This window comes from Eptatretus burgeri, chromosome 14, assembly GCF_056783735.1.
Source record: "Eptatretus burgeri isolate ZD-2024b chromosome 14, Ebu_testis_v1, whole genome shotgun sequence".
Taxonomy (NCBI): domain Eukaryota; kingdom Metazoa; phylum Chordata; class Myxini; order Myxiniformes; family Myxinidae; genus Eptatretus; species Eptatretus burgeri.
In genome coordinates this window covers 3,361,564-3,387,498 of record NC_140974.1, presented here as the reverse complement: position 1 = coordinate 3,387,498, position 25,935 = coordinate 3,361,564, and the positions used below count along the sequence as shown (strand labels likewise).

The 25,935-nt window shown below is 43.9% G+C and overlaps 1 protein-coding gene across 6 annotated transcripts in view; it reads left to right on the top strand.

Annotated features, from left to right (window-relative positions):
- LOC147012571 (BMP/retinoic acid-inducible neural-specific protein 3-like) overlaps positions 1–25,935 on the top strand; it is a 260,934-nt gene that overhangs the window by 192,453 nt on the left and 42,546 nt on the right. For all 6 annotated transcript variants that reach the window (XM_085853564.1, XM_085853567.1, XM_085853562.1 and 3 more), the window contains one exon: positions 23,841–24,063. In XM_085853564.1, coding sequence (XP_085709690.1) covers positions 23,841–24,063 — 223 coding nt within the window. The remainder of the gene's footprint in view (positions 1–23,840; positions 24,064–25,935) is intronic.

The window sequence follows — 25,935 nt, the reverse complement described above, 5'->3', positions numbered from 1 at the left end:
TCACCCAAACTCTCATCTCCAGTCGGTCATTCTAACTCTCATCTCCAGTCGGTCATCCCAACTCTCAACTCCAGTCGGTCAACCCAACTCTCATCTCCAGTCGGTCATCCCAACTCTCATCAGCAGTCATTCATCCCATCTCCAGTCAGTCATCCCAACTCTCATCTCCAGTCCATCATCCCAACCCTCATCTCCAGTCGGTCATCCTAACTCTCATCTCCAGTCGGTCATCCTAACTCTCAACTCCAGTCGGTCACCCCAACTCTCAACTCCAGTCGGTCACCCCAACTCTCATCTCCAGTCGGTCACCCCAACTCTCATCTCCAGTCGGTCACCCCAACTCTCATCTCCAGTCGGTCATCCTAACCCTCATCTCCAGTCGGTCATCCTAACTCTCATCTCCAGTCGGTCATCCCAACTCTCATCTCCAGTCGGTCATCCCAACTCTCAACTCCAGTCGGTCACCCCAACTCTCATCTCCAGTTAGTCATCCCAACTCTCATCTCCAGTCCATCATCCCAACACTCATCTCCAGTCGGTCATCCTAACTCTCATCTCCAGTCAGTCATCCTAACTCTCAAATCCAATCGGTCACCCCAACTCTCAACTCCAGTTGGTCACTCCAACTCTCATCTCCAGTCGGTCACCCAAACTCTCATGTCCAGTCCGTCATCCTAACTCTTATTTCCAGTCGGTCATCCCAACTCTCAACTCCAGTCAGTCACCCCAACTCTCATCTCCAGTCGGTCACCCAAACTCTCATCTCCAGTCCGTCATCCTAACTCTCATCTCCAGTCGGTCATCCCAACTCTCATCTCCAGTCGGTCATCCCAACTCTCATCTCCAGTCGGTCATCTCTTCTCCAGTCGGTCATCCCAACTCTCATCTCCAGTCAGTCATCCCAACTCTCATCTCCAGTCGGTCATCCCAACTCTCATCTCCAGTCGGTCATCCCAACTCTCATCTCCAGTCAGTCACCCCAACTCGCGTCTGCAGTCGGTCACCCCAACTCTCATCTCCAGTCGGTCATGCTAACTCTCATCTCCAGTCAGTCATCCCAACTCTCATCTCCAGTCGGTCATCCCAACTCTCATCTCCATCAGTCATCTGAACTCTCATCTCCAGTCGGTCATCCTAACTCTCAATTCCAGTCAGTCAACCCAACTCTCATCTCCAGTCGGTCACCCAAACTCTCATCTCCAGTCCGTCATCCTAACTCTTATCTCCAGTGCTTCATGCTTCACAGCACTGACATCGTCGTGCTGCCTTCTGCCGTCTTGCCTAACGTAGCGCTGCGATATCATATGTCAGAATCATAAAACTTCCCACCCAGTGGCAGGGAGAACTAATGTGCAGGCTGCGCTTTGTTTCATTCAAATACCATTACCTGTTTTGGAGAAAAAGGAATGGAGGCATTACTTTTCAACATGCCCTTGTATTTTTATTTATGGGTTCTCTTTAGTTGATCTCTTTCATACCCAGAGCCACTTGTTTTAATCCATTAGCCCATTCCTAGTCCAGAGCTACTTAATCCTAAACATTTCCTTCCGCAAAATAAATAATCTTCCTTCATGTCCCAAAGAATTCTGCTTCACATTCACCATCTCATGGCAGACCATCACTGCTGTTGCATTGTTGATCGTCATTGCATCATGGTTACTGCAGTGGCTGTAAATGTGACCAAGCGAAGCAAGAGGTCTCATGTGGCCAACTTTTATACACATTGTGGGGAATGTGCAGGAAACTGTGGAATGAACTCTTTTATGTCTTTGAGAAACAATTAATCAGGCATTGAAAATATCCAGTCAGAGCATTTGGACTGATAGCAAACCTTAATGTAAGCGTAGTCTTTTTAATCAATGTAAACAATGCTGTTCTATACCTGAAAGTGTTTATTGTATTATCTTTGATCACTCCAGCTACAATGGGAGTGACAAGGTTGTCTGGTTCATCATGTGTCTCTTTGTTGAATTTTCATGTACAGTGTATATCTTTTATCTAAATACCATTTGTAGTTAAATACAAAAATAATAAAATTGTGAAAATGAAAGTAAGAGAGTGGGAAGAAGAGAACATTCAGTATGGGAGTTCAAGAGGAGGAGAAAATAGAAATGAGGATGGAAGAATAAATGAGGATCGATGGAAGAATTTAGGAGAGGGGATGAAAGGAATATTTCTGGAATATAGGGAAAGGAAAGATGAGCAAAAGTATCCATCCCCAGTGATGGGAAAAGTTTCAGTTAATCTGTCAATTTAAATTATTTCATGAACTTTAAAAAGGTTAATGGTGTTCCACTCTTGGTTTCACTCAAAGCCAAAGCTCTGAGATACTTATACCGCCAACCTTGAAATGGTGGTGCACCATGGGGTGGTGGAGGTTGGGTTTGTCTTTGAAAAATAAATTTGGCATCAACATTATCTATGCCTGTTCTCCCGTCATTCCAAAAGCGAATGTTGACTCTACCTGCATGCACAGCTTTTAAAATGCAGCGTGGAAAGCGGTCGCGAAAACGGGAGACTGACTTCAAGTCCTCAACCCTAAGTCTTCAGACCCTCCCCACCCCAAGTCCTCCACCCAGGTCCTGAGCCCCAAGTCTTCAAATCCTTCCACCACAAGTCCTCAAGCACCCTATCCCAGCTCTCTGTCCCTCTCTCTGCCTCCCTCCACCCCAGCTGTTTGTCCTCTCCTCCCCCTTTCTTTTTCAAGTCCTGAACTTATCCCAAAGTCTGCAAGCCCCCTCCCAACCCCAAGTGCTCAACAACTACTCCCCAGAGCCTCAACACTGGACTCTCCTAAGACTGCCCCTTCTCTACCCCCCCCCCCACTATAACTATCTTTCCTTTATTCACCCTTTCTTCTTGAAGTCCCCAACCCCAGGTATGCAACTCCCCTTTTCTTCTTCAGGTTCTCAACCAACTCCGAGTTCGCATGATAGTCACTCGCTGTTAAGACGGCTAAGTTTCTCAGTGAAGTAAATGGACGAAAAGGTAATTATACATTTGACGGATTTGACTGAATAATTTTTGGTTATATTATTTTTTACTTCCGGTGGGTGTGCGAACCAGCAAGTGAGCCGATACACCGCTCATGCGCGCAATCTCAGCACAAAAATGGACGTAACACTAAATTGCATGAATATTGATATTTGCAAGTCCCCGCTCCACTGTCCAGACCCAGGAGCTCTTAGATGAGCTATATTCAGAATTATACGTGCTGTTGTTATGACATTTACCCCCATTAAAACAAAATCACTCAACTTGCATTTATTTAGGTACTCGCCTCTCCACACGTCGTAACAGAGATTGACGTCACAGATTTGCTGTGTTGTCATGATTTACACCAATCATAATACAAACATTTATTTTGCACAAATTTATTTGTAATATTGGTGATATTGTATTTATTTGAAATATAAAAAGGTACAAGTGGTCAAAAATGGTCAAGGGTCTAACCTGTCGAATATTTCTGAAGGGTGTAAGCGGTCTAAATTGTGTTCAGGTCTAAGGGTCTAAATGGTCTTTTGGGTCCTCATGGACTTTTGGGTCTTTTGCGTCCTTGGGGTCTTTTTGGTCCTCTGGGTCTTTAGGGTCTTTTGGGTCCTTGGTGACTTTTTAGTATTCTGAGTCTTTTGAATCCTTTTGTGTCTTCAGGATTCTGTGTTTTGTGTTTTGTGTCTTTGTGTCTTCAGACTTTTGTGTCTTCAGGGTCTTTTGGGTCCTTGGGGACTTTTGGGTCCTCTGAGTCTCTTGGGTTGTCGGGGTCATTTTGGTCTTCAGAGGTCTTAAGGGTCTTGGGGATCTTAAAGGAGCTTAAACGGTCGAAGGGGTCTCAGCAGTTTGAAGCGTCAAAATGTACATTCAAATAGTACGTAATTAATATACGTATGTGTGTGAAGTCAGGATACAACTGACGTTCAAATAGTATGTAATTAATAGATGTACGTGTAGTCTGTAACCTACGGTCAAACAGTACGTAATTAATATACATATATATATATATATATATATATATATATATATATATATATATATATATATATATATATATATATATACATATACATATATATATATATATATATATACATATAGTCACATCACACAGCTTCACTGTGAAACGAATATTCCAATCGGACGTAATTTATAGACGTCCGTGTCATCCGCAACAAACGTTCAAACAGGATCTGATTCATAGGCATATCGTATTAACGGACTTATGGACGGCTGTGTCTGCGGACGTCCTCCTGCAGTTGGGTTACTTCTTATTAGGAGGTTGGTGGCAGGATTAGCACTCCGGTCACCGTAAAACCCTTCATTCCGCAAAACACAAAAACGCACAAAAAAAAAATCTGAAAACCCACTCCGTGGGAGTACCTCCTGGGCAGCTGGGGTGTGGCGCTGCCAGTACCTGTGCGGGATGACGAACGTCCAAGTCTTCGGGTCCTTGGTGCTTCCAATCTTGCTTTATGGATGTGAGACTTGGACTCTGACCAGGGATCTGAGATGGAGACTTAATTCCTTTGGTACCAGGTCTCTTCGGAGAATCCTTGGTTATCGCTGGTAGGACTTTGTGTCCAACGAGCGGTTGCTGAGAGACTCAAATGAGATTTGTTACCTGCATAGTCCGTGAGCGTCAGCTGCGGCTGTATGGACATGTGGCTCGTTTTCCTGATGCTGATCTTGCTCACCAGATTCTCTCAGCGAAGGAGCCATTTGGCCAACTATCTGCCTCGTGGTTACAGCAGGTTGATCAGCATCTCAAGGAGATGGGGATGGGCCAGACATCTGCCTGGGGGATGGCCAGACGGAGGCCCCTGGAGTACTTGCGGAAAGTGGACACAGTGACGCGCTGCTCTGGCGCATGCTCCCATACCTGACCTGACCTGACTTGACCTCACGGACTGACTCACGGCTTCACGGACTGACTCACGGCTTCACGGACTGACTCTCGGCTTCACGGATGGCTTGACGGACTGACTCACGGCTTCACGGATTGTGTTTTTCGTTTTTATATTGAGATATAACACAACATGGCCAAAAGTATGTGGACACCTGCTAATCCAACATCTCATTTCAAATTCCTTGGCATTAATATGGATTTGGTCCCCCCCCCCCCCCTTGCTGCTATAACAGCCTTCACTCTTCTGGGAAGGCTGTCCACGAGACGTTGGAACATTGCTGTGGGGATTTGCTTCCATCCAGCCACAAGAGCATTCGTGAGCTCAGGCACTGATGTTGGGAGATGAGGTCTGGCTCGCAGTCAGCGTTTCAATTCATCCCAAAGTTGTTCGATGGGTTTGAGGTCAGGGCTCTGTGGTGACCAGTCAAGTTCTTCCACACCGATCAAGACAAACCATTTCTATATGGACCTCACTTTGTGCATGGGGGCATTGTCATGCTGAAACAGGAAAGAGCCTTCCCCAAACTGTTGCCACAAAATTGAAAGCAAAGAATCATCTAGAATGTCATTGTATTCTGTATCATTAAAATTTTCCTTCACTGGAACTAAGGAGCTGAGCCCGAACCATGACAAACAACCCCAGACCATTATTCCTCCTCCACCAAACTTCACAGTTGGCACTATGCATTCAGGCAGGTAACGTTCTCCTGGCTTCCACCAAACCCAGATTCGTCCGTCGGACTGCCAGATGGTGAAGTGTGATTCATCACTCCAGAGAACATGTTTACACTGTTTACACCGCTTGGCATTACGCACGGTGAGATCAGGTTTGTGTGCGGCTGCTCGGCCATGGGACCCATTTCCTGAAGCTCTCAACGAACAGCGCTTGTGCTGACGTTACTTCTAGAGTCAGTTTGGAACTCGGTAGTGAGTGTTACAACCGACGGCAGACGATTTTTTTCCGTGCTACGCACTTCAGCACTCGGCGGTCCCGTTCTGTGAGCTTGTGTGGCCTACCACTTCACGGCTGAACTGTTGTTGCTCCTCGACGTTTCCACTTCACAAACTTACAGTTTACCGGGACAGCTCTCGCAGGGCAGAAATTTGACAAACGGACTTGTTGGAAAGGTGGCATCCTATGACGGTGCCATGTTAAAAGTCACCGAGCTCTTCAGTACAGCCCATTCTCCTGCCAATGTTTGTCTCTGGATATTACATGGCTGTGTGCTTGATTTTATACACCTGTCAGCATTGGGTGTGGCTGAAATAGCCAAATCCACTAATATAATTACAAGTGGGTGTCCACATACTTTTGGCCATGTAGTGTTGATATGGGGTTTGGATTTGTGGAGATGGGTTAAAAATTTTGCTGTATAACGTTATGTTTTTTGTAATTGTCCTCCAATCAATATTCACTCACTGGTGCACGTTGTGACAACTATTGTGAACTACTACCATTATTTTTTCATCTCATGAGAAACGTTCCACCAAAGGTTCAAAACTGTTACCTCAATTTCTTACCCATGCCATCATGGTCCTGGGATGGTCCTTGTTTAAAAGTTCCTCACGTTTATGTTTATGTGATCCATGGAACATCTAATGAGAACATTTTCTCCATGGTCTGAATATCGAATATTTTTTGTCATGGCACAGAACAAGGTGATCAAGGTGGATGGGCCGATTATCATTGCCTTATCCATATGTTTCTATAATGTCCATGTTATGGCATTCCTGGCCCGCGATTCTACCATCAACGGTGTTGGTATATAGTAGGTCGGCCTTTGAGCCCTGAAAATTCCAATTTTGGATAGCTACGTTACTCTAATACCCTTCAAGGTCGAACAGAAAGGTTAGACAGCAATTCCTCAATGGGTTGTGATGTTTTTCATCTTCCTATCGGGTATTGTAAAGTCCATTTTTAACCTTGGTGAACATATTAGTAAACGGAAATCATGGACAGTGATTACGAAGTGTAGAAATACAATGTACAGAGAGGTGTGTTTTATCAAACACTGAGTGAAGGACACATTTGAATTCTAACCTTCGTTAACCGTGAATGCAATTCCAAACTGAGCGATATATATTTTTTCTTTCAAAGTGCAAATATAGTGTATGTTGTTACAAACAGATATTAAGGGAAAGGGCATTAAGTGAGGTTTGGTTACAGACCCATTGCACTCCTCCGTGGTACAAAGCCAATGTCCTTGCTTCCCAGGATTCTCCCTGCACACTGATTTTTTTGCTGATGATGATGGATGTGTGGCAGGCCTGCCTGCAGATTGGAGAGCGCTCCACCACATGAATGACTCACCCACCAAACCAGATGCTTCAAAATTGCCAGGAACACCTTTTACTCGACCTCTATATGGCTTTGTTTGCCTGATGACATTGCTTATTGTGCAAACTTTCATGTCTCGCTATTAGTCGGCAATCTGAGGTTGGTGGAGTGATTTTTTTCCAACAGATTCTCGTCTTGCTCAAAATCTCCTGAATCCTTAGGAGAATATAGCTTTGACTGATGTGTCAGAAAGAAAACTCAACCCATCCTACACCCTCCTTTGCTTTCCTCTCCTCAATCGTAAAAATGGTCTCTCACCTGCTGGGATCTAATGCTTGTACGATAAAAGTCCATGTGTCCAGAATATCACATGAAAAGACATTGGTGCGCTGATTGTTAGTCACATCCAGTGACAAATTTAATTCAAGAATCTTCAATGAATTGGGGATTCAAACCCAGAGCTTCCAATTTTACGTGAAGGCAGGCCAGTATCATGAGATGGCACATCAAAATGCATTACTTTGTTATGTATTGGACAAAGAATCTGCTCAGAAAATTGAAGATATGCATGATAGGATTGTGACAAAGCCTCCACATATAAGGACACGGCCCAAGAGCTCAAAACATGGGGAGAGGATTTGAATGAAAGATGGGATAGTGGGAGGTGAATTTGAGAAGTAGGATGATAATAGATCAAGTTATGAACATCGGTTCAGATCGAGTCCATTGAGAGAAGCCTGCATAAGGCCATGGGGCGATTGATCTCGCACTCGGTTCCTTGCACACGATGACAGCACCTCCCTTCATCAGACCACACACTGAAAGTGCTGATGAACATCACTTGACATCAGGCTGAGAAGTCTGTGACCGATGGAGTTTGCGGTGGTCATTTCAGCAATTATTCCTGGCTTTAACCACTTGTCAGCACCTTTTCTGCCTTGAACCACCAAAGATTTGCCGTTGAAAGGCATCTTACTGAATATATATATATCCATGTTGACACATTGAAGGATAACCATTAACCAAGTAACTACTCGAGGCTTTTGATCTGGACAATTTCCAGCACAACTTCAAAGAAAGGAAATGAATACTTAATAAGGAGTAAAATCGAGGTCAATTTGCTTGCAGAGTTATTTCACTTCTGCTCAAGTCATAGAAACTTGTGCCCTAAGTGTGAAGATTCTTTTTATTAATAGATTTGCTGATGATGGGGGGGTTTTTTGCTTTTTATTTCGTGTATTTAATAACATTGCTGATATTATTATTGAGATGATTGTGATAAGTTATTATGTTGAGTATTTTTGTGGTGATATAATGATACACTCTTACAGCCCACATACACTCTTTTGGTTCTCTTTCCTCTCTTTCTCTCTCTTCCTCTCTCTCTTTCTCTTTCTCCTTCTCTTTCTTACTCTCTTTCTCTTACTCTCGTTCTCTCTCTCTCCATTTCCTCTTTTTCGTATTCTTTCATTCCTTCGCTTCCTGCATCCACCTGTGCCCCATTGTTCTACTCTCAGTATGTTACCTTTTCCCATCTGTCACCTTGATTTTCCATAAGCCAAGGTCTTGTATTAAAATAGAGCCTTCATTTTGAAGCCCTTTTCAGAGGAAAAGGTGATTAAAATGGTGATATCTGTGGGTCGTGGAGTTGATTACTTGTAGATTTTTTTCTTGTTTTTTTCTCTTTACGGGAGCGAGGCTTATGTAAGAGTTATAATTTGTTTATACCTCTGCTGACAAAGTCCCCAGAGGCATTATGTTTTTTTTTGTTTTGTCTTGGTTCAAAGATTTAGTTTTTATTCACTTTTATCCAAATGTAAAATACCGTTTTATCAAAACTGACAAAAATATATATTTTTCTCAACAAATCATAAATGATGACATTTAACCATAAACTGACTTGTTTAGTTTTACTATTTGAGAGGAAAGCTGAAATTATGCAGGAGATCCAGATTCAAAATCCCCCCCCCCCCCCCCCGGCTGCGTTAATTCGTCTGTTTTCTGCAAATGTCCTTGCTGTTCATGTCAACATCCACTCATGTCTCCAATTGTCCTTTACATACATGTCATATATGTACAAGTTCCTCCATGACCCTTCAGCACCAAATCAAAAAGGCATATGCAAAATGGACTGCAGTTTATGAAACAGAAGAAGAGATAGTAAGGTACACAAACGAAGAGGAGCTTCCAGCATAATTACAGACAGAATATTTGGCTTAAAATTCCATCTACAGGAAGGTGTAATTTGTACACCATCGTGCCTTTTGCAGTCGAAGGACAGTTTGAAGTCAAATTCCATTTTATCTTGTGAGTCAAAATAAGCAACCTGGAGATGAGCCTGATACCATTGACAATGATAATTACACCTTTGATAAATTACACAGTATCTCAGGGTACCTAAAGATTGCTGCTTGCTTTGTACAAAGGGAGTTCAAATTTGACAGACTTTTGTTTGCAAAAGGCAGATTAATAATAATTGTAGAATCATGATTTTTGAGAGAATTTGTATGTGCAGTGTCGGAGACCGGTACCTATAATCAAATGCTTCCTTCTTTAATATATGATCTCAAAATTAGGATGTCAGTAAGTGAGGTAACAAAGAAGGTGGAAATTTCTGGTTAGCAGAAACATCATGCCTGTTGAAGAAAAAAATAATTCCACAAGAGCGATGCTCATGGAAGAGCGAAGTTAAATTGGCAGTGGGGTAGCAGTGCAACAATTGGGGTCAACCGCCAAGGGGATAAATAAACAGGAAAAGTAGGGGAGAAAGAGAGAGAGAGAGAGAGAGAGAGAGAGAGAGAGAGAGAGAGAGAGAGAGAGAGAGAGAGAGAGAGAGAGAGAGAGAGAGAGAGAGAGAGAGAGAGACAGAGAGAGAGAGAGAGAGAGAGAACGAACGAACACAAAAACACTGTAAACAGCAAGTTAGCCGATTGAGTTAGGGAGGGTTAATGGGGGAAATAAAGATAATGGGTCAGAATGGGGGATGACATGAGATGGTGTGGCACTGCCTGCTTGAAGCCCTGGAGGGAAGAATGGGAAATAATTATCTGTGAAGTGATTCCAAAGATGGCAGAAGTGAGGAATAAAAAAATAAAATTTGAGGACAATTCACTCCATATTACAGTTATAATTACCCATCAATGTTTAATTCTGCAAACATAGTTATAAACATAATTTGCAAAGAAAATTTGAACTACCATTGTAGAAATGTAATTGTTTTCCAAAGGGTGTATTGTATTTTCTTAATGATGTAGAATCCTACAGTATTATTATGATGCTAATTATTATCATTATTACACGCAGTCTGTGGCTGCTGGTTGCATCATTGCTGGGAGCACAGGTGTGTCACTGATGCGGTGCCATCTGTTTCCAGGAAGCCAATACTCATTTTGCCAACCTTGAAAGGATGACAGGCTGAGTCAACCTACCTGGTGTTAATTAATACCATGACAGGAGCTCGATATCAAGACCGTATAAGATCTTTACCAACCACCTTAACCGTGAAGCCAACATCAGGCTTATGATGCTCATGGAGCACTCGTATAATACTCACAGTTACAATGATTAGTTAATCTTGTGATCGTTGTTTTATACAATAACCAAACCTCTTTTTAATTATTTGTTTTTCTCGACACATCGAGACTCATGGAAGATCAAGGTGACGGAGCATATGGAATGACAGTTTTTCACACAATAAGCAAGGGAATGAGTGAACAGGACAAGCAATGAGAGAAACTGGAGGGAACACTGTGATCTGCATAGAAGAGGATTGAGTTAGAAACCATTATTGGGGGTAATAATGCTTGTGGCTATAAGGAAAGGATATGACACGAGATTGACTGTTTGAAGCCCTGGAGGAAAATTGGGAGAGCACAAACTCTGGAAAGTGGTTTCACATTTGAGAGAAGTGAAGAACAAAAGAGTTGAGATGTGCAGTCAGCCTGGTTTTTAGAAGTCTAACCTGTTGGCGATTACTGGAAGGGGAGAGTCAGATGACTGAGAAAGCAAAGGGAGCAAGACTGGAGGAGAGGCTGTAAATATTAAAACAGGCTACTAACTCCCTGTGATGTGAAAGCAGCAGAACTTGTGATTTGCCCTCATTGTGGGAGATTCTAATAATGTTGAGCGTTTTAGATTCCATAAAACATAGGAGGGACAGAGGTGTTGCTGGGGTACCAGCCCATAGTGGAAAGCAGTACATCATTGAGCTACAGATGAAGTCAGTTGTTCAGATTTTTCCATGAAAGACCTGGAACGACGGAGGATGTTGAACCTGCAGCAACCATGGCTGATGTCCAGGAGATGTGATGGCTGATGTTGAAACCTTAAAGTTCAAGAGATTGAACCTCTTCTAGTGGCTGACATTGCGAATAGATAGGGAGGTTTGATTGACGATATTTCTGGATTGACAAGGTGAGACGGTGAGATTTTCCATGTTGAAACATATGTTCCATTTATCAGACCAGCATCTCATTATTTCCACATCATAAGAGAGTGATGCAGCTAAACTGTCTGTTCATGTGTACGATAGAGTTTTGTTGGACACCTTGTGGATTCATCTGCAAAAAAAGAAGGCAGGTTTTTTCAGAGAGGTCATTTACTTCAGTGAGGAACAAAACAGGTGAGGAATGTAAAGGTTCACATACCTTGTTTGACAAAGAAATTGCATGTTGGATCGTTTTGTTCAATAAATAAATGAAAAAGTAGATTTTTTAAGTGCTATTTGTTTCATCAGGTTCTCTATATCAATTACTAGGAAATACCACCAGTTGCTTCGCTGGCGATAATACGAAAGGGGAAAGGGAGAAAAAGAGGGGGGAAGAGGGGGGAAGAGGGAGAGAGTGGTGGGGGGAGAGAGAGCAGGGAGAGTAAAGAGGTGGAGGAGAGAGGAGGGAGGGGAGCAAGGAGGGGTGGGGGAAGGGAAGCCAGTGTGAGGTGAGAGGAAGGGAAGGCAGACGTGCGGTGGAGTGTTAATTGTGATTCATACCGTCTCATCCAAATAATTCTGCATAGTAATACAATGAAGTAATGCAATAATACAATATAATACAATTACTGCATAGTAATACAATCCAAATAATGCAATGAAGATGGAAACAAAATAATGTCTGAAATCCATTTTCTTCTGGTCATATTATATACATGGTCCAGAGATAAACTCCCATCTGAAGACAATCTCCTGTCCGGCCAAGTCCGGAGACTAGCTCCCATCCAGAGCCAAGCTGTCTGGAGACAAACACAGATTGGACACGTCCAGAGACAAACCCTGCCCGGACACGTCTGGAGACAAACACTGGCCAGACATAACCACTGTCCGGATATGTCCGGAGACAGAGAGAGGGGAGGGAGAGTGAGAGAGGAGATTTGGGAGGAGGGTACTGCACTGTATTGGGAGGGGGTAGAGCAAGGATGAGAGAGACGAGAGGAGATGGGATGGGATTAGGGGAGTTAGCAGAAAGAATATGTTATGCTTTCTGAATAACACACACACACACACACACACACACACACACACACACACACACACACACACACACACACACACACACACACACACACACACACACACACACACACATGCTTGGCCGATGTCAGCAATTTTTCTGGAATCGGCAGGTTGGTGTCAGTGTAATTACCAACTAGACTACATACTGTATACAACCCAGAAACCTTGAATAGCTTTCACTGAAAAACAATGTTGCATCTACATAGACGTGTCAGGGATATGTTTACAAACATTGTTCTTTATAAACAGCTGCATGTAATGGGTGGAAAAAAAATTGGCTCGGTAACTTCAAAAACACGTTAATATGGCAAACAGCTCAGAAATCCGGTGTCATTTCACCAATCGCTCAGGGTGACGGAGCGCGAACCACTCACTCAGGGTGACAGAGCAGGAACCACTCGCTCAGGGTGACAGAGCACGAACCACGCACTCAGGGTGACAGAGCAGGAACCACTCGCTCAGGGTGATGGAGCACGAATGACTCACTCAGTGACTGAGCATGAACCACTCGCTCAGGGTGATGGAGCATGAACCACTTGCTCAGGGTGACGGAGCACGAACCACTCGCTCAGGGTGATGGAGCATGAACCACTCACTCAGGGTGACAGAGCAGGAACCACTTGCTCAGGGTGACGGAGCACGAACCACGCACTCAGGGTGACAGAGCAGGAACCACTCACTCAGGGTGATGGAGCACGAATGACTCGCTCAGAGTGACTGAGCATGAACCACTCGCTCAGGGTAACGGAGCACGAACCACTCTCTCAGTGTGACGGAGCACGAACCACTCACTCAGGGTGACGGAGTACGAACCACTCGCTCAGGGTGACGGAGCACGAACCATGCGCTCAGGTTGACGGAGCACGAACCACTCGCTCAGAGTGACAGAGCACGAACCAGTTCACCATGCACTATCGCTATCCACAAGTGGCTTAAGCACTTGTGCAGGCTGTCGCTGCATACCACAAAGGATTCCTGTAATGCCCGTCTTCACCGCGCACGCAGCAGTGAATGAAATAAAATGAATTAATGAAATAAAATGACTTTATCCACAGAAGAGTTGCAGGTTAATGCAGAACTATCCTTGGGACATCACAAAGTTCAATCACCCATGAAATATACACTGCAGAATATCTGCCATTTTTCCTGATCGTATGTGCACATCACCTGGTACATCGGTCTGGGGTCCGTGCAAACGTGATAACTTGTTTTTTAAAACTTCCGTTTTTCCCCAGATTTGCTTTGATCCACTGTAAAGCACCTCAGGGAACCTCCGAAGATATAGACACAGATCTGGCTGATGCTCTGGATAGGCAGTCCCTCAGAGGGACCGTTTGCGAGGTCTTCCAGTGAATGCATTCAATCATACAGTTCAAAGAAGCTGATTAATTTTGTTACGTTCCTCAATTTTTTGTTATCTCAACATAATTCTCCAAACAGTAGAAAATGATGTTTTTCTTTGGAAATGATGATTCTTTGGAAAATTCACTTATTCTTGTGTATGGATGGAGGAGGGAACATAACATTGCTTGCTTAAAGTAAATAGGTATATCGGCTTCATTATGAGACTCGTTATTTCTTTAAATTATCAGATTTCACAACAGATTTCGACACTTACATAGTCCGGATGATATCCGATCCTCAAAACCGAAATATGATTTTGACGATATACTTTATTTAGTCCGTGAGAACCTACACAATAGAACCTGAAACCTGAAACCTGAAAACTATAGAACCTACAAAAGTGATGTCCCCAGTGATTCATAGCTATGATTAACAGGCATTCAATAATATATTTGAGTGAGGGAAGTGAAAAAAAAAACTATCGTGAAGAAATTGTTGCGGCCTATCAAGGCATTGTTGGGCAGGCCAAAAAACATGGCGGCTTCAGAACCCAACGAAGTTACCCAGGAAACGCCATAAGACCCAGAGTGCGACGTAGCTGAGGACCGCGTGATGAAGGATATAATTAAATACGGCCGTTAATTATCTTCAAAAGGGGTGTTTTAATTAACCCAAAAACCCAATTTTCACTCTTGCACTTCCTTGGAGTTTTCTTCGTATACATGCAAAGTTTCAGGCTGCTCGGTTTCATGGTTTTGGAGTTATGGAAGACACACACACACACACACACACACACACACATTGCCTTTTATTATTGATCCAGACTTGGATGAAGATCTGATCACATTTTATGTCAAATTTATGCAGAAATACAGAAGATTCTAAAGCGTTCACAAACATTTTCTCATCACTGCATGTTCAGGCAGATTGTCTTGACCTCTTGTTTGAGATTTACGGAGTTCGATCAATGCAGAGTTAAAGTTGAGTGACCGAGATTGAATCGGGTTATCACGTTTTGTACAATGTTTAACTGGAATTTAAGTTTACATGACAGGGAATACCACCACACCACATGACTTATTGTAGGATTTTGACAATATCATGGTCACCCCCCCCCCAACCCTCCACATTAAGGTTTTGATGTCAATTCATTAATGTAATCCTAGAAAATCCTTAATTAGCGAAAAACTGGTTCATTTTCTGAATTACTCCGTCATTGCCTCGTGTTAAATACTATTTATCATCACAAAAGCTAAATAACACAAACTGTCCATCTTCAAAATATGGCACACCACTTCATAACACAACAATATCTTCCTCCTCCTTCTCATCAGATATATTGCTTGTCTTATTTTCATTTTTAAATAGCATTCACATCATCTCACAACATTGTTGGAAGCAAATACAGTACTCATGAAAATTAATTGATGAAACACTCATCAAAAGTTATCCTATGAGGAATATTTCATTTCTTGGACGAAAACTAAGCACAGGCTTTCACCGAGCATTGTGATTGCTTCCACTACTCACCTTTTGTGACGATTCCTGAACAGAATTTCCCTTAAAAAAATAAAAAAAAATAAAAATCACAGCATTTTCTCTGTGATTGGATGATTTAAATTCATGAACATGCACCTGTAAAATATTGGTTCAAAGTCTGAAAACCCCTCAAACAAACAAAACATTTGCTTATCCTTTTGTCCTGTGACTAATTTCCATTATATATTTATTTTGTACCCCAGGGTTTAAGCCAGTTTTAAACTTGGGGGAGAATGAGGTTTTGTTTTATGATTTGCATATGTCCTTCAACTGAAGATCATTGTTTATTTTATAATCAATACTGAATGTAGAACAATTAGCTCTACACACATGATTACCGACACAATACAAAGATGAAGTAACAATGATTATTTAGATGTTTTGGGTGATTGTAGAACTGGGCAATTGCTTAATACAGGAATTGTTGGCAAGGCCCTGATTTGGCACAAAAAGCATCGACTGATATTGAATTAATCCTGTTAATATTTTTACAATACTTGACATGATATAATAATGTGTACTGTTAAACTGTTAATATGATATTATTTTGATAATACCAATAATTAAAAAGCATTGACTGTATGTCTGTTGGCCACTTCTTCGTCTATATTGCACCATTTCATTCGGCAATCAGATACCCCCAGGTTAAAAATAATCAAACATGTGTTCTGCATCTCATGAAGTAAAATCCATCCATCGGGACCATACTCTGTGCAGAGCGTTGTTGCTACCTAAGCAGTCTCCTTGGCTATTGAGCACAATCTTGGACAGGTCACCATTCCAATTCAGGATACCAGCAAGCTGGTACTCATTTTTGCCAACCTCAGAAGGAGTCTTCAAAACAGCTGTTCACCACCATCTCATGTCTTCCCCCATCCAAAATCTTGATATATTTCTACCCCCGTTAATACACCCCAAACCCACCTCCTTCAAATTCCGCTATCATTTCTTGAAGCGCAACTGTGTCGCTGATTCAATGCCCCTCTACCAGTACACACACTGGAACTGGTACTCATTTCGCCGACCTCGGAAAGATGACAGGCTGAGTCAACCCCCTGGTGTATTAATTCAGCGGCCGACGGAGCTTGAACTCAGGACGCGAGGACCCCAAGCCGCCACCCTAACCACTGAGCCAACACCAGGCTTTCCCTGCTTTCTTTCCTGAATGTCCATGTGGTGTCCATTTTGTTTACCCTGTGTACCCTTCCCCATCACACTCAGGTCAGGTCAGGTATGGGAGCATGTGCCAGAACAGCGCGTCGCTGCGTCCACTTTCCGCCGGTACTCCAGGGGCCTCCGTCTGGCCATCCCCCAGGCAGATGCCAGGCCCATCCCCATCTCCTTGAGATGATGGTCAACCTGCTGCAACCATGAGGCACGTGGTCGGGCCACTGGCCTCCTCCACTCATGAGACTCCCTCGCTGAGAGAATCTGGTAAGCAGGATCAGCGTCAGGAAAACGAGCCACATGTCCATACAGCCGCAACTGACGCTCACGGACTATGCAGGTAACAAATCTCATCCGAGTCTCTCTCAGCAACCGCTCGTTGGATACAAAATCTGACCAGCGATAGCCAATGATTCTCCAAAAAGATCTGGTACCAAAGGAATTAAGTCTCTGTCTCAGATCCTTGGTCAGAGTCCAAGTCTCGCACCCATAGAGCAAGACTGGAAGTACCAAGGACCTGAAGACTCGGACTTTCGTCCTCCCGCACAGGTACCGGCAGCGCCACACCCCATGATCAAGTGAATCCATGACTCCCCAGGCCCGACCCAGACGTCTATTGACCTCTGACTCGCAGCCAGCAGAGACATGAATATCACTGCCAAGGTAAGTGAATCTATCCACGACCTCAACATCCTCACCACAAACAGACACAGACAGGACAGCAGCATCCAAGATGTCACCGAAAGCCTGGATCTTAGTTTTGACCCAAGAAACCCGTAATCCCAGCGGCTCCGACTCCTCATTCAGTACCTCGAGGACCCCCAAAAGGATGTCTAAAGTCTCCGCAAAGATGACTGCATCGTCTGCAAAATCAAGGTCCAAGATCTTGACATTCCCAAACGATGCACCGCAACTTGATCTCTCCGACATCCTCCCTAAAATCCAGTCCATACAAGTGCTGAAAAGTGTGGGGGCAAGTACACATCCCTGACGAACTCCAGTAACAACTGGAAATAAGTCAGAGGTGGTACCACTACACTTCACAGCACTCTCAGTACCAGAGTAGAGTTCAGACATCAGATCGATCAGTTTTGGTGGCACCCCACGAAGACCAAGAATCCTCCAGAGGACATCCCGATTCACTGAATCGAACGCTTTACAGAGATCAACATAGGCTGCAAGCCGCCCCTGCCGAAACTCTCGTCTGCGTTCGGTGAGGACACGAAGTGCAAGGATACGGTCAATCATTGACCTCTTTGGTGTAAAGCCTGACTGCTCTGGACGCTGGTGCTCAAGCAGATGGTGGCGAACCCTATCAAGAATTATCCGAGCAAAGACCTTGCCCGGCACTGAGAGCAGCGTCACCCCTCGGTAGTTGTTGCAGTCTTGGCGATCACCCTTCCCTTTCCAGAGAGGGACAACAAGGCCCCTCTTCCAGTCAGTTGGGATGATGCCTGTGTTCCAGGCAGAGCACAAAACTGCATGCAACAACACGAGTGCAGCATTTCCACCAGCCTTGAGAAGTTCAGCATGGATGCCACAGATCCCTGGAGCTTTGCCCTGTTTCAACTGCTTCACCGCAGCCCGTGTTTCCACAAGCGAAGGTGGACCACAGTTGATTGGAGGGTCAGCAACAGGGATTGTAACACCCTTGATGTCCAACTCGACAGCTGGGGGATCAGCCTGGTACAACCACTCAAAGTAAGCGGGCCTTCACTTCAGACTCCTCTGTCAAGAGCCGACCACTCTCTGCTCGAACTGCAGTGCTCCGAGGGATGGGCTTGGATGAACGTAATGCGTGAATTCCCCTGTAAGCGGGACGAGAATCACCTGTCCACAGGTGATGCTCTACCCCTCATAGATTCCTCGCACATAGGCCTCCTTGTCCACCCTCAGTGCACGTACAGTTTTACGCCTCAGCTCCCTGAACAGCTCAGCTCTGCCATTCAGCCTGGCCCTGCGACTCTGGTCAATGGTATCCAGTGTCCATCGAGAGACAAAATTCTTCTTTGCCCTGCGGTGAGTTCCAAGACATCCACCGGCAACATCAAGGACGGTGGTCTTGAAGGCGCTCCACAACTCTTCAGGACCCCCCAAAGCACCCAGACCCCCCAAGTGTCCACTCAGCCTGTTCGCAAACTCCTCAGCTACTCTCTCATCCCTGAGCTTGGCAACATCCAGCCTAGGCTGGGATGGTACCATTCTCCAGGATTTAAGGTGCAGCTTTAGAGTTGCTACAACAAGCCTGTGGTCAGTATTGAGGAACTGAGCACTCCGGTAGACCTTGCAGTTCTGGATCAGCCTCCAACGACCGTCAATGAGGACATGGTCAATCTCCTTTGCCACACCGCCAACATTGGAATACCAAGTCCAGCGATGAGCTTGTGTGCGCTGAAACCATGAACCAGCCACCCTAAGTCCATGACTTCTTGCAAAGTCAAGGAACTTAGTGCTATTCTGGTTCATAGTTCCTGACCCATGGGGACCAACACACACCTCATAACCATCCCTATCAGTTCCAGTCGATGCATTGAAATCCCCCAAGACTAGAAGTGTATCTCGTCTGGGGCACTGATCAACCACAGACTCGAGTGTGGCGTAGAATGCATCCTTCACGGTGAGATCACTCGCCTCAGTCGGAGCATAAACAGAGACCAGGGAAATGACACCTAAGGAGTGACGAATCCTTAATCTCATAATACGCTCGTTGACCGGTGTTACCTCAATTATCATTGGGGTCAGCTTATTGGACACAGCTACAGCAACTCCTTGGGTATGGTAACCATCAGAGCGACCAGACCAATAGTAGGTGAAACCACCCACCATTATCTCGCCGCAATCCGGTCTCCGAACCTCAGAGAGAGCTGCAATCCCGATGTCCAAACGCTTGAGCTCAGATGATAACAGAGACAGGTGATCATCCTCTCTTAGGGATAGGACATTCCAGGCACCCACCCGAAGGGACCGCCTCAGGTTAACCCAAGGAGACCGCCGTCTGGTGGACGACACCTCAGCACCACTCCGACACACTCTCCCGCAATCTGACCCAGGGATGTTACCCCGTGGTTTCCCTCCGATCAAAGATTGGGGGTCCCGAAGGCTTTGCCCCAATCCCGTCATCCGGTGAGCTGCCCTGCGAAGGGAAGCTGCACAGGAGGTACTCCCACGGAGTGGGTTTTCAGATTTTTTTGCGTTTTTACGTTTTGCGGAATGAAGGGTTTTACGGTGGCCGGAGTGCAAATCCTGCCACCAACCTCCTAATAAGAAGTAACCCAACTGCAGGAGGACGTCTGCAGACACAGTTGGGCACTAGATATGGATGGCCGTTGGCTCACAAGGAGCTCCTCCGCCCTTTGACAGGTTTTGTTTTTAATCCTGCTGGGTGTCCAGATCCAAACACCCCCCTCACCACAAAACCTGGTGGGGGAGACGGTTTAGTCGCCGACAACCCGACCATGGAACAGGTTAGTACAGGTTTACATGGTACCTGTAGCAGGTCACAGATCGAACCTGACCTGACTGATCTCCTCATGTGTCTATTCCCTACTGTTTTCTGCTTCCCTCTCCCATCCCTCGTGTCCACTGCTCTCCTTGCTATACGTTCTATGTATTAGCTCTCACATGAGCCTCGGCATGGTATCGAATAGATGAGCATTGGCATGGTAAAAAAAAATAACAATAAAATGAGAGAATCTCATCATATTGAGAAATTTTCAAAGAGGCTGCTGTCTTGTGATGGATTTGAACTCACCCATGGGATTACCAGATTACAGTTGGTTGTCCTTCTACTCGATCCATACATACACCACTAGAGGATGAGGAAAAATCTCATCGCTGTCAGTGTGGATTTGTTCAGGGGTCATATTTTTTTTTTCAAACTATCTTTCAAACCATGCCAGACAGTGAAATGAAGTGTCAGGACACTTTCTATCACTGCCTGATATAACTTGATCAACACAGGACAGCCGACAGAAACTTTTCAACATTCTCAGAAAGAACAACCATTGCCGAGGCTTGTTCACACAGTGATTGGTGCTTATCTAGCACTTACTCTAAGGTGGTTGCAAATATGTATCCCTAAACTTTTAAAAGAAGTGACAATCTCAACTTCAGCATCGTGAATTACCAAGGGTTGAATAGGAGTTTTGTTTTATCCGGAAGTCAATGATAATTTTCTTTGAGTTTCCGACCGTTGAGTTCGAGTTTGTTTAAAGAAGACCATTCTGCAAGTTTTTCGACTTGATTACAGGAATCACTTTTCATCACTGCTGCAAATCAGGCCAGCAACAGTCATGTCATGTGCAAATTTCACCGCCAGTGATCTGTCAGGCGATGCGACACAATCACGAGTAAACAATGAATATGATATCGGGGGTCAAAACACAGCCTTACACAGCCCCGAGGTGCTCCCGTGTTCAGGATGATCGTCTGAGAAATTTTCAAACCAATTTTGACCACCTGTGTGTGGTCTGTATAAAAGAAAATCCAAAATCCAGCGACAAATCAAACCATCAAGAGCAGGTGCATCTAGTTGAAAATGAAGTTTGTGAAGTGAAATGGCATTAAAAGCAGAACTAAAATCGAATGAAAGTAATTCAGCGTAGGTAAGGTATACGTTTTATCTCGATGATTGAACACACGATGGAGAGTGAGTGAAACAGCATAATCAAGTGAACGATTACAGCGATAGGCAAACCGATAAGGGTCAAGTGAAACAGGAAGAATAGATTTCGGGGAGGTGGAAAACTAGACGTTCAAGATATTTCATAATGATGGATGTGAGCGTGACTGGTGTATCATCATTTTGGCATCTCACCGGGGAACGCTTTGGCACAGGGATAATGACGGACTTTTGTCAAAAACACTGGGAATTATACAAAGCTCAAGTGACCTGTTGGAAAGTAAAGTTAGAATGGGCTTTTTGAAGAGAGAGCAGGAAGTGAAGAAACAGCGAGGAAAGTTAAGGGATGATAAAGCTCCAGGTCTGGATAATATACATCCAAAGGTATTGAGGGAGGTGGCAGAGACGGATAAGCATTGTATTAGCAGATATACTGTATTTCAGAGCTCGTTGGAGTCTGGACAAGTAACAGAGGATTAGAGAGTAGGCGAGTAGCAAATGTAATGTCGTTATTTAAGGAAGGATCCAGAGAAGAATTGGGGAACTACAGACCTGTGAGCTTGGCTTCAGTTGGCGGGAAGACATTGCAGACATTAATTAAGGAACAGATAGGAAACCTTTTAAAATATTTCCATGCTAATTAAAGGCAGTCAGCATGTGTTTCCCAATGGGAGATATCATGTTTAACAAATTTTATGGAGTTCTATGAGGCAGTTTATCACTGGATTGATTGGGGAAGTGCAGTTGATGTAGTTTATCTCGACGAGACTTTCAGAACACTTTTGATAAGGCACCAAATAGAAGGCTGTTGGCTAACGTGAGGGCTTGTGGAGTGGCTGGTAAATTAGCCATCTGGATTGAAAACTGACTTCGTGACAGGAAGCAAAGAGTGATGGTGAATGGAAGGCTATCTGGCCAGGAGGATGTAAGTAGCAGGGTAGCCAGGGATCAGTTTGAGGACCGGTATTATTCATAATGTACATCAATGATTGGGACAATGGGGCTGGGAGGAGGCTATCCAAATTTGCAGATGACACTAAGCTTGGAGGTAATGTAACGGCAGAGAGCGGGGTGACCTTATTCAGAAAAAGCCTCAATAATCTGATTGATTGAACAAAAGATTGGCAAATGCAGTTTAGAATAAGTAAATGTAAGATGCTACATTTTGGGGTAATAATAATGAAAATAGGGATCATATTATGCAAGGGGCAGTTTCGGAGCATATCACACAAGAAAAAATATTTGGAGGCAGTAATAAAGGTGGGAGGTAAACAGACAGCACAGGGCTAGGCAACCATAGGTAAATCTAAGAAGGTTTTTGGTTGTATTCGGAGAGGAATAACTTATAAATTAAAAGAGGTAGCGTTAACACTGTACAATAATGTAGTGTGACCTAACAGCTTGAATATTGTGTTTGTTTTTGGTCACTATATCTGAAGAAGGACATCGCTGCCATCGAGAGGGTTCATCAGAGGGTTAATGCATGGAATAGTCTCCCTGGAGCCATGGTGGAAGCTTAAACAGTAGAAAGGGTTGAAACTGAAATTGGATAGTTACCGAGTAGCATTGACAATAGTGGGGTACCATTGATACCGGCGAGAGTGCATCGGCATTATTGGCCGGGTGACCTCCTCCGACATCGGACTTCCTCGTTTAACCCTTGGGTCGTGTTCTTATCATTGTCTTTTCTAGCTTGGGTCCAATTCCTGATGGAATCAGCATCAACTGAAAACTGTCATTTTACTGCAGTATGTCCCTATTCATCCCTTGGACAAAGATATGAAGGCTACTGTCTTGTCTGCATTTCGACTTTGGACGTTAAACATCTTGCAGTATATTTCTTAAAAGAGTAGGTCATGGGAACTCAATACCCCTGGCTAAATACACTGCTTCAAGTTAACTGTACAATTAGCACCACTTGCTTTTGATGGGAATATTGGGATGTGGATATGGCACAGGCTTGAAAGGTCACAGTGGCCTTTGCAGGTGCCTTAATTATCTTGTGAATGTGAAGTGTTGGAGCTTGCATTCTGGAGCGACCATGATTATTTCATGATATATTGTGATGTCTTAGCCCAGTATGGTCCCTGGCATTTGCAGATGACGTTCTAATTCTGGAACTTTGCAGCACATGTCAAGTTTTCATGGTCTCAAAGACATTTTCCTCCCCCTATTCTCCACATTCTCCTCAATGTTTCATCCTATACCCCATTCTTTTTTCCATTTGCACCATTAATTACACCTTTATTTTCTACTTCAACATGTTGAACACATCTTCAACCTTAATTAACTAACTGCACCAAAGTAGATATAGTCTCTATGCCTAAGGTCACTTTAACACTTCTTCTGTCCTTTGCACATATTTCGAGCAGTGACTCACATAAACTATTGTCTTTTAAACTTAATCAGCTTACTTTATGTACTATATCAAAAAGTGTGTATCTACGGTTTATCGTTAAAACTTTCTTTATTTGTGTCTCTCCAGTGGAGTTCCAGTCATTCGTGCAGAGGCTCCCCATGTCTCACTTCCTCTCGAAGGCAGACCTGTTCCGTCTTTGGGCCAACGACCGTGCTTTGCAGCGACGCTACGACAGATTTCGCACAACGTTGGCGACACTTAGGCGGCACAAAGAGCGAGCCTCACGGCACCTTTACCTCCTGAGTCGTGCTTGCAGCACACAGACTGACCTACGACTCCAAGCCGAGAGGTATTCACAGCCTGAATCAGCTTATATATACATAAGCATTAGAATGGAATTAAGGTAAACATCTCCCACAGTTCTTCCCTCACTTTTCAGCATCAATTCCACTTTTTTTTGTTTACCTCAACATGTCGTTAGGTAAATATTTATAGGAGTAGAGTAGATTGAAAAAAATCTGAAGACAAAAAACCAGGAATTAGTACACCAGGAAAATGTGGTTGAAAAGGCCAGTGCTACAAAATATACTTTGTGGTGATATCATAAGTGAAACCAGGAAGGGATTTGATTGAAACCCATCCCCCCCCCCATATCCCCCATCCCCACAAAAGAACAGCATAAAATACTTCATGCAACTACCATGGATAATAACCTGATCAAATTGCTTTGACTGATATCTTCCGCTTTACCATGCTCGATGAACCTTCATACCCTTCCTTTTCCATGGCTCAACCAGGATGTACATGTCTTTCAGGTGTTGTTTGAGAACACCTTTGTCCTTATTGGCTTTTTTTCCTTTTGACATTTTACTGTAGAACACTGCCTTTTGGAACTGATGATCGCTCATTTGCACTACATGTACAGCCCATCATATTTTGGATGAAGTGATTGAGGACGTCTTCGACACTCTGCCTGGTTGCATGCCGAAATGTTTCCACATTTGACATTCTGTCCTTCCATGTGATCTGGTTAATCTGTGCAAGGTTGTGCATTTTTACGCTATGAAGCTTATTGATGTAGTACCGACAAAGTGTGAGAGATTCATTGGCATATATAGTCATGTTGGTGCTCGTGATGGTGTTAGAGTAATGGAGACTCGTTTGTTGGTCATCGTGGATTTGTCCGGGAAGGGGCTGGTAGAAAACTCGGTTTTCTTAAGCTTGTCATGAGATCAATAATCATGAGATCATGGCTTAGCTGTTTAAAAGTGGAAGAGGATTTATGGAATGTCACTGAGAGAGTGAACAACTCGGGCTGCATCATCCGCAAATATCCGTTCCTGCTCAAACATGAACCCCAGCCAAGCTGAAAAGTTTGCCCTCTGTTCTGGTGCTTGTGTGAACTCCTGTTGATGATACGTTCTGATTTGGTCAGCAATACAGTGGTTAGGAAAAACGTATATAGCATTGGCGCCAAGACATGAATGTACATCTAATGCAAAATGATTCGTTGCTGTCCCACACACTTTGTAGGCCACATATTTGAGAGGATCAAAACATCTACAATAAATCATGGATCTGCCCATGGGTTGGAGTAATATTGGGTTTGCGTATGTTGTTACGGTACGTCGCCAGATCACGAGTGGCCTCTCTTGGACCCGCTTCCCAACCTTTGACCCTGAAGCCGATGAGCCACCGATAACTCCGAACCAGAGATGCCGTCTGAGGTGACTAAATCTGGCAGGGTCCCAACGCCAAATCTCATGTTAACTTATTTATTCATGATGATTTATTTATCCATGATTTATCTATGGTGATTTATTTATCCCAGATGGGGAACCATGCTCTTGATGCCCCACCTTTGTCTCTTAATCGTGTACGGCCAAACACAACCGTATGTGGGACATTGGCTAGACGAGTGCAGTGAATCAGTGGGGTACAACATCCCATCTACTTGTGACATATTATGTCTAACCAATGAGGAAAATAGACACCAAGCAGGTTTGGAAATAACTAGTGTGTGTTGAAAGACATGTATTTACAGGAGATTGCAGTGTCACATGAGAAACAGTCTTACCCCAAGCACAGAAGAACCACTTGTGCAGTCAACCTTATCACTAGCAAGGCATAGGTACCTCATACATCCAGGGAAAGTAGATAGAAAAGGGGAGAGAATGAGGAAGAATAAGAAGTCAGGGTGTGTTGGCAAACCCATTGCTCA